A 10,509-nucleotide genomic window follows, 5' to 3' on the forward strand; every position below is an offset into this window, starting at 1 on the left:
ATTCATAGTCCTTGGCCGTTTTAAATGGGGAGTAAAGGTGCAGAGACGCTCTTGGTCCATTGTAATTCTTTGGCATTAAGAACGACAGGCCAATAAACTGTTTATTAGTCTACATCGATTATTTTTAATGGTTCAGAATGACGTGTTTACAGCTAAAATAAATAAATAAATAAATGAATATAACCCCAAAGTGAACATAAACCTCAGATGAAGGTGAAGTCGGAGCTTGGCCTATAAACCCAGCAGCCAGTCTGGAGAGGAGGCTCTGCTCTGGTCCCCATGTGGCGCGTCATTAATCCCGTTTATGCACGTTTGGAGCCAGCAGATGCGGAAGTGTGTCAATCAGCTGCAGCCCTCGTGCCGTAACCACGACGATGGATGACACGGCAGGTGCGTCTCGCGGCCGGTTTCATTTACGAAGCATTGCAATCTTTCCAAAACAACAACAACAAATCAAGTGTGACATTAAAGAGGGGCGGCATTTAATATCGTATGGTTGTCGTGTGCGTGAACGAGAAAATGCCATCACGGGGGACGAATCGCCGGATAACTCCGAGCGCACGCCACCGGTTCCACCGAGAGCGTCACTGGAGCGCATGTGCCTCCGCTCCGTATCTGCACCGGAAACCGCCGTGAAGTGCGTGCTCGTAGGGGACGGAGGTGTCGGGAAGACCAGCCTGATCGTGAGCTACACCACGAACGGATACCACGTGCCCACCGCCTTCGACAACTTTACAGGTAAGCACGAGCCGCCCTGGTGTCCTATATCTACACACTCTTAAAAATAAAGGTTCCATTTAGAATCCCCACCCAAAAAAAACAGTGTTTCAGCCTGATGCCATGGAGAACCCTTTTTAAGTTACACAAAGAAAAGGTTCCTCTCAAGTTCTTTAAGAACCATCTATTTACTGGTGCTTTAAAGAATCCACAGATCAACCGACGGAAGAAAATGGTTTATCGCAGCAGTGCCAGAAGGAAGCATCTTATCATAAGTTCTCTAGAAAACAACAACTTAGTGCTTTAAGGAACCCTTTTAGGTTCTCGAGTGGTGCGAGGAGAACCTTTTCCAGTCCCACGAAGAACCTTATAGGGTTCACTTCAACCTGTTAATGCCTTGAAGAACCTATAATGAAACATAAAGAACTTCTATAATTTCCAAAGAGCCATATAGCCCTAACCCTAACTCAAGACCCCTATACTTTGAAAAATGGTTCTTGACAAGAAGAAGGTTCTTTGCAGAACCCATGGCGCTGTAAAGAACCACTGAAGAAGCTTAATTTTTACGAGTGTATTTAAATACATGACAGGTTACAGTGTGCAAAGACGTAATGCACTTCATTACACACGCCTACCTTAGAGCAGGGGTTACTTACTGTACCTCTTACTGGTTTTCCTCATGTGTCGTGTGTGTTTATGGTCATCAGAATATAGTTGGGTAAAAAGTTATGGAATTATTATTATTGGCACCCGTCCATTGAATATTTTGATATTTGACGTATGATGTTTTTGTGGGTTAGGACATTAGGACATTATCATTAGGACATTATTCATTAGGAAACTGTTTTATCTTCCAGCGAGGGTGGGTGTGGATGGAAGACCGGTGCAGCTTCAGCTCTGTGACATGGCCGGGCAGGTGGGACAACCCAAAATCAATCTCTCCAAGACGTTGGATGAATAAATGTGTATATTATGACAGAAACCAACGATGGGTGTGTAAAATTTTGGAGCCTTAGATCTGCCCACAGGTGGATGCATTGCTGCTCAACTCTGCCGCTTTTCCTTTAAGACTCAAAAACTCATGGATTCAGCAGGGACTTGTTGACGTTTTCAATGAAATTGTAGTTCAGCTCACCGGCAGCAGAGGGCGCTAAAATGGCACACTGCTTCTTTAACATTGTAACGTAAATAACGTTAAATGTTTGCGCTTTGTTTTTTCCACTGTTAACCATATTACAATTGTTGCGCAACTTATTTGAATCTCTTTGGCGCCCCCTGCAGGATGCGCTCAAGTTTCCTGCTCTGCTAGAGCATCGTCATCCCGTCCTCCTTCCAGAGTGTGAGGAAGCGCCGGGCTCCCGAAGTGCGCCGCACGTGCCCGGTGAACCCCGTGGTCCTGGTGAGGCCGGTCGCCCGCAGCCTTGGGGTCGCGGTGTTGGCCGAGTGCTCGGCTTTAACGCAGAAAAATCTGAAGGCGGTCTTTGACACAGCCATCGTGGTCAGTTTAGAGCACAAGGAGCAGCTGAAGGGGCTGAGGCAGAGGCAGAGGGAGCAAACACCCAATAAGATCACACAACTCTCACAGACCTGGTGGAGGAAGCTCAGCTGTTTCGTGTGAGGGCTTTGTCAAAGGTTTTATCCATGACTTCAGCCTCACGCTATCCTGTCCTCTACAGTTTGACCATAGAGCAGATATTATTTGGGTGGTGGTGGTGGTGCATTCTCAGTATAGCACTGACAGTGACACTGACGTGTGTGTGATGCAGGTACGAGTGTTGTTATAAAGCTTTAGAACACTGTTAAACACGTTACACCACCGTAATACACACGCTTACCTTGTTGGCCATCTCATCAGTATTCATTTACAAACCAACGCTCATCTTTTTCCACGCGTAGTGTGTGTTAATCATCCTCAATCTTTCACTTTCCGACCACATCTCGATTCAATTATGGAATTAAATACAAATCAAGCCACTGATTCGGGAATCACAAGTTCGAAATTGACAAAACAGGATTTTTCCATTCAATTCAGTTCAATTTTATTTTGTATAGCACTTTTAACAATGGACACTGTCTCTACAGAAACGTATAAACACAGTATACAGATTTTAAGCGTGTGGATTTATCCCTATTGGGCGAGACGGTGGCGACGGTGGAGAGGAAAGAACTCCTTAAGATGATACGAGGAAGAAACCTTGAGAGGAACCGGACTCAGAAGGGAACCCGTCGTCATCTGGGTCGAGACGGATAGTGTGAACGTAAAAGGAAGGTCTTTATGGTTTAATATGAAGTCTGTTTGTTGAACTAGTCCACTGTTCGCTAAAGGAGACCCGAGTGTAAAACTGCATGTGGTAATCGCAGTCCCGAGGCCATCGCTAAGGCAACCATAGTCCCCAGCGACCACAGCGAGAATTTTCATCTCTAATGAACACACATATAGACACCAGCGAGATGAGAGTGGATGAACTTCCTAGCTTCTAGATTGTCTTGTAGTACATACAGGTTTCTAGAGAGGTGGAACAGCTCATTTAGTCCGATACGGACATTGAGGTGCTACAGACATGGAGATTCCACTATAATAACTTGGCTGAGAAGGTTTGGAGCCTGACTGGGAATCAGTGTTGTGGATGAACGCACTGTGGCTGTGAGTACTTGTAGAGTTGTGTTTTTCAGACTTGGTCCCGACTCAGGAAAGCATCGCCGCCGCAGCCGCCGCCGCTGTACGGTTCATCCTGTAATGGAAGCAGACAGGGGCCACCTGGTGGGAATTAACAGACAGATGGTGGTTTTGGTTTTCCTCTGGAAGGATCTGTTAACCTCGCTCTCCACCTGTTCCCTGCACATTAAGCCTGACTTCAGCGTAAAGTCAACAAAGAAGACCTTTTAACCTACATCCAATGGTCAAAGCTTAACATGTTGCCAGTTGTTTAGTCGTTCAGACATTCGCTAACCCCGATCGTTTTCACCCTGACTTACGTGTACGTGAACGTTTGTCTTCGAGAACTGGCTCAGGATTTCAGCTGTAGTACACCTCTGTTAGAGCAGATCTGAATAAAGAGAGGAATTTTACGTGTGCTGCGGGTTCAAGACCGGTTTTTAAAGTTGGTGCAGCACAAAAATAAACCGAATGAGACCTCTGTATCCTGATACACGCCGTCATTATGCCATTTCTTATGATGACGATGATCCAAGCTGGCTGCTATTAAAAACAAATCTTATGGCCTCGTGCAAGGATGTTAAGCCATATTTTTCTGACAGGAAGCTCAGCTTTATGAAATAGTGTCAGTTTACTAAGAATACCGTACATATGACTATATGATGTATAAAAAAACAACAAAACGGCCAAAAGTATGTGGACACCTGACTACTGAATTGAGCTGTTCTCCCTTTGCTAATATAATAAGCTCTACTCGTCTGGGAAGGCTTTCCATTAGATCTTGGGGCGTGGCTGTGGGGATTTGTGCTCGTTCAGCTACAAGCGCTGGTTATTTTTTAGGGGAAAATGGGAGGACGTTTTTGGTTAAAAATTCTATTCAGCTCAATTTTATTTGTATAGAACTTTCAGCATCTGAGTCTAGACCGCTAACGACCAAGGAACAGGTGACAGTGTGGAGAAAAAAAAGAAGAAAAAAAAAGACTTCTTGGTTGAACGTAAGAAATAACCGATGAGAGGAGTCAGACTCGAGAGCACATAAGGAGAACATAATGAGAACACATCTTCTTGGTCGCTTGGTTAATAAGCTTGTGATGAATTAGGCTACAGTGTAACAGCACACGGAGGAGAAGTGAACATTTGTTAAACGTGATAAGAGAACACACAGGGCGTCATCTCCGACACCGCTGTGAGTCAGTCTCTCATATGAGACTTCATAATGACAGCAGCTGTTCTTGGAAAGTTCCAGAACGTATCACTTACTGCTGACTAATGGTACGATTGCGACAACTGAATCGAAATATCCACATGGATAGATGTGGATGGATAAGGACATCAATAAACCGGGGTTGTGTACGTGTACACAGTTTGTAAAGGCGAGAACGTACCAGGTGAAAATCTGAGATAAATCATAATGCATTGTTTTGGTTGGGGGGGGGGGCATCTTATAAAGTCTCTTCAGCCACACCAGAAAGTTTTACTCCAACGTCAGTATAACAAATATTATAAACAGTATATTTATTCTAATATTCATGCAGTAAGTCAAAAAATGGGTTTTCAGTATTCTCTCCAAGAGCAACTTTTTTTTTTTTTTTTTTTTTTTTAAAACTTCAACATAATATCTGCTTTTAAAGAGGAGAACGGTAAATGGCTTATTACAGTAGTTCTCAAAATAGGGTCTGGGGCCCCCTGGGCTCCGTGAAGTATATCCAGGGGGTCCATGTTGCCTTGGGAGCAGCTGTGGTTCAGGTGGTAGAGCGGGTGGTCCACTAATCGTAGGGTTGGCGGTTCGATTTCCGGCCCACGTGACTCCACATGCTGAAGTGTCCTTGGGCAAGACACCGAACCCCGAGTTGAAAATCACAACCCATATTATCAAAGTTACTATATTTAGGGGTCCAAGCACCAAACTCCAGTCAGACCTAATGTGTTCTATCAATTGGAAAGTTCAGGAATAGAAAGCTGCATGGCGCCAAAAAGTAATGTTCATTTAAGTAACGTTCATGAAATAAATCCATACCGAGTGGGTCTGTGGAATATGTTTTACAGTTAAAAGGCTCCCTGGATAAAAAACAAACAAACAAAAAAAGCTTGAGAACCACTGTTATATAACATTACATTAACTTTAATGAAAATTGTCCATGGTGTAATGCTGAATAATTGCACTGGGATGTGTTTGTGTTTGTGTGTATGGTTATGTTTTACCTCCAGAGGTCGCTGTTGGGTTGTTCCTCACCATCAAGCTCAAACACTGGAGTGACAGCTGTTCTTCCTGTCCTGCTGTGATGATGTGGTGTTTTCTTGTCTGACATTAGTCAGTGCTGTTCACATGACGACTAGTGATGAAAAGCAATCAGTCAGAAGTCCATCAGATCATTGAAGGAATCTCCCAGTGTTCCTTTCAATCTTATCTCATTTCACCATTATAAGTTTCCCATAATGAATTTACTTCAACCTCCAAATTTACAATGAAAGTCTAAGGCCAGATGTTGATGTTGAAATCTATATAACTGACTCTACACGTCGAGATAATGAAAACATTGTGGTTGTGTGGGTGTGATGGCGCACGGACACAAGATAACCTTCTAGAACGTGTAAGGAACCCGAAATGACGTTTGGAATCACGTTTGAAAACCGACAGCTTTGGTAAGACTTTTTTCTTACGCCTCCCTCATCATAACACCTTTGTTATTTACATAGTAACCGTTATGGTTCCGTTTTTTCTTATATAGTCATTCATTCTTCAGTACGCACTTTATCCTAGTCAGGATCGCAGTAGATCTGGAGTCTATCGCGAGAACACTGGCGGGAATACACCCCGCATGGGATGCTAGTCCGTCGCAGAGCACCATGCACGAACACGTTCACAAACTCATTCCCACCTAGAAACAATTTAGCGCCATTATCACCAATCAGCTCAGCGGTTAAGAAGTTGGACTTCTGATTAGAAAGAGAGTGACGTCAAATCCCAGCACTGCCAAGCTGCCACTGCAGGTGCCTTGAGCAAGGCCCTTAACCCTTGACTGCTCAGTATAAATGAGATACATGTAAGTAGCGCTGGATAAGGGCGTCTCTCAAATGCTCTAAATGTACAACTCAGAACCAAACCGGCGACCCTGGAGCTGTAAAAACCTGTTTTTATTATAACTCATGTAGGAGTAAACCGGCTTGTGTGGGGGTTTTTCTTCATTCTTCTCTCAGTGCAGGAAAATACGACAGATGGGTTAGTCAGTGTGGCACTGGATAAATCTCAGTCCATTCTTGGTGCCAGTCCAAATTTTCTCTCATGTAACTTGTTAATTGGACTGCCTGTTCTTCACTGGTAACGTTACATGTTGTTTGATTGAACCGCCAACAGACGCAGGTTTTCTTCATAGCAGCTGGTTGTACAAATCCTAGGTACCGGTCCAGCTAGCTAAACGGGTCTCTTTCCATTCATTACCAGAACTCCAAATATGAAAGAAGATAAGAAACTATTAATGTTACTATTCTGTTTCCCCCTGGTCATGCTCTTATATATATATATATATATATATATATATATATATATATATATATATATATATATATATATATATATATGCAGTTAAAGACTATGTCTTACTATGGAATATTTCAATCAGCACACCTGCAGTGAAGTCCCTGATCAAGTGTGTGTGTTAGATTAAGATTCATCTTGGAGCTCAGCTCTGCAGGCTGGTGGATCTTTAGGAGCACGGTTCCTCTGTACGCTGCGTATATATATAGTATATATTTTTGGCCTTTGGGACACCAGACCCAGTTTGGGATGTGCTGAGCTGCGGAATAACAAGAGAACCTAAAATAGAAGAAGAGCAAGAAGAAGAGCACGGTGTCGTCCTCTCTATCCGCGACACTACATTCCACCACCACCATCATCACAGAGTCTCACATACCAACCATCTGAGCTTCCTGACAGTCTGACCGGTGTGTATTTTATTTACAGAAAGTGTGTGTGCGAGATCAGGTCCTTCATGACTGATACAAAGCCAATCGTGGGCTATATCATAACAGTCCACTAGCACACCACACGCAGCATAATAACAATGGACGCCAGTGGCTAGCATGTCATCACAAGGGTCCGATGACTTCGTGTGGGTTTTTGTTTAGACACACGGTTTCTCACGGGTCTCAAATCGTAGTGTCAGATTCAGCCACAGAGTGCTTGTTCGAAAGAGGCTGAGGATTGACAAGATTGAATCCGATACCTTCGGCTCAACGTTCAGTGGTTAGCCACTGATGCTAAGCGTAACAGTGTATTTTTAGGAAAATGTCGATATTTCCTGCAGTTTTCGTCTTGTTTTCACTATTTCCAAGCGCAAACAAAGCAGCTACTGTATGCTAGCTAGCTAGCTAGCTAAATTAGTGTTCCTTGGTCATTAGCTAGCGTACGCTCGGCCCCCGTAATTTCTCGGTCGCTTCGCGGCAGCGTGTTCACGACGTCAACCGCTAAAACACGCGCGGTCATGCGTTTACCGTGTTCTCGGATTAAGTCTCGGGATTGTTCTGGAATTCCGTGAGTCCCTTTCGTTTCTGACTCTAGAACGGGAATGAAGTTTAACATGGCTTAACTGCGTCAATGGGAAATTTATCAGCACACACACACACACACACACAACGTTTAAGTGTCAGCAGTCACCCGGGAGACACGCGAGCTTCAGAAACATAATATAATGTGTTCAAACACTAAAACGCCCGACAGCTGGTGGCAGTGAATCCCGGCTGAGAGGAACAGGTGGAGATCCACTGGCCAGCGTGGCTCCATTCAGACCAGCCTCATGAAGTGTGCAGTAGATCACACACACACACACACACACTGCACGAGGGATTAGCATAATGAAAACAGTGGTGGCGTGTGTTCAGCGTGTGGTGAACAGCTGGACGGCTGTGCTTCTCCAGCTCTCCGTAATCCAGGGGTTTAATCCATCAGCAGCTGTGTGCGTTCTGACCTCCTCGCCGATGGAACCCAACAATCCATGTACAGTCAGCTCAAGAATTATTGGCACCCTTTACACAAATGGACAAAAATGACGACGTAAAACAAATAACAACAGATGCAACGAGTGTTACTTTATGCTTCGAGCACCATCTGTCTCTTTTGTGCGGGTGATGGACGATCGAGGGAATTTATAACCCAGAGAAACACAACGTTGGTCAAAAGGCAACAGCAGAACTTCTGCACACCGAGAGCAGCTCGACGACTCGTTTTTTTTTCCTTCTTTCTTTCTTTCTTTTTAACACGCTTCATGTTTTCGAGAGAAAAACGCTATAACTATCATTTAAAAACAAGTCCCTATGAGAATATTACTCTCGGACTGCTTTCTATTTTTCGCTCTACACATACACGGTCAACTCCTGAATTATTGGCACCTTGAACGGAAACGAGAAACAATTAATATATAAGATTAATAATACATTTTGTTGGAGGGAAGGTGAGTGAGTGAATGAGTCCTCCAGATGTTTGAGGAGAAATGATCGATCTTTATGAGTTATAGTCTTTTTTTTTTGTGCCTATACTTTTGAAGGGTGCCAATATTTTTTTCTTGACTCTTTATAGATGATTTCTTTTATTATCAGTTCTTCCTTTCTTTCCTTTTGGACTTCTTTTACTCGATCTCATCATAGGCGTACACACAAAAGGATCTTAGAAGTGTCCCGAAGTCTAATAAATAATAATCCTACAGTAAATGTGTCCGATTCCAGATTCAGGTTTTTCAGAAGATACACAGTGTTCTTAGTGTAGCTGTGTATGAAGCGTGTGTTCTCCATCACAGGGATTTTTCTTTCCTTTAGTGAAGAGATGAGAGCAGCTGTTCCTCTGACTTATCGGTTTCCGCGCCCTCACGCAACACGGTTCCAGCCAATCAGAGCTCAGTACACTCAGCGGATGGCCAATCGAGTGGTAGCTACGCAAATCAGCTTGACTGAGCCAAGAGGGACTGACTATGTCCGTCTTAAATATAAGATTTACTTAAACATCTGCATACAGCATTGCTAACGTCCGTATCCTCATTTTGAAATCTGTGCGGATTATAATATCGTCCTGTCGTGAGTGTAGTTGAATTTCAGCTCCAGGTTTCAGGAGGGCATGGCCTTGGGGTGGAACGGAACCAAACTGGGGTGAACTTACGTTCACACCAAGACGTGACGAAGCAACATGTGGGACACGGAGCTGTGATTTCAGCGGCAGGCGACAGAGAGTCTACGTAGCTACATAGAACAGTTAGCTCGCTCTGCTAATCTGCCAAACGAAGCTAGCCCGAAGCCTAGAGCGTAAGACCTCAACCGGACGGTTAATTTTCGCACCAGTTAGCACGTGGCATTACTGAAGACATTTTGAGGCAGATATATACAGGAGAAGATTTAGGGTGAGATAAACTTTCATAGCTTATTAGCTACATTAGCTTTAACTAGAAAAAGAAGAAGAAGCAAACATCAGACAGCAAACATGTCTTGGCTGATCAGTCACTACCACTTTTAACGCCAGTCACCCAAACACAAAACAAAGGGAGCAAAACTAAGTATGTTGAACAGTGAGTCACACACACACACACACACACACACACACACACACACACCCAGAGACAAAGACAGCTGTCCACAGAGACAGACAGGTGACAGGTGTGCACTGACAGCTGTGATAAAAGGTCCGAGACCCTTCACCTTCATGTCAAGATGAAGCCAAAGAATTCATCATGTCTCCTATTCGGCCTCCTAACAACTGAATTTTCCTCCACAAATCTGTCAGTGTGTAAATTTACAGCTCTTTCTGAGCCTCCGGACACGAACAGAGATCTGAAGGAAGCCATCTTGTCTTTGCGATGATTAGCAGCTAACGACTGACTCTGTAACAGCGGTGTTGGTTGGACCGTGTAAATATCTGAGAAACTGGTTTAGAATAAATTCAAGGACAAAATGCCAGTCTTCCCATTTCTTAGGCTTGACGTGGTGGTTAGCGTAAAATCCTGGGCTGAATTATATCATGTATAACAGTCTATGAAAATAAGCTAAGCTAGCCAGCTACCTAAACACAGCACTGTCATTACTACATAAGGTTTTCTAGCAAGTTAGCTACTTTCAAGCTAAATATATTGCGTGATTAAGACCAAAGCCAAGTTAAC

The 10,509-nt window shown here is 43.7% G+C and overlaps 1 protein-coding gene across 1 annotated transcript; it reads left to right on the forward strand.

Annotated features, from left to right (window-relative positions):
- Positions 1–575: 575 nt before the first annotated feature.
- On the forward strand, positions 576–2,415 carry si:ch211-133l11.10 (rho-related GTP-binding protein RhoU). The gene is given in 3 exon segments (XM_047151406.2): positions 576–738; positions 1,575–1,665; positions 1,999–2,415. Coding segments are annotated over 3 exon segments (570 nt in total). The 5' UTR covers positions 576–596; the 3' UTR covers positions 2,336–2,415.
- The last annotated feature ends 8,094 nt before the right edge of the window (positions 2,416–10,509 follow it).

This window comes from Ictalurus punctatus, chromosome 26 (assembly GCF_001660625.3).
Source record: "Ictalurus punctatus breed USDA103 chromosome 26, Coco_2.0, whole genome shotgun sequence".
Lineage (NCBI taxonomy): Eukaryota > Metazoa > Chordata > Actinopteri > Siluriformes > Ictaluridae > Ictalurus > Ictalurus punctatus.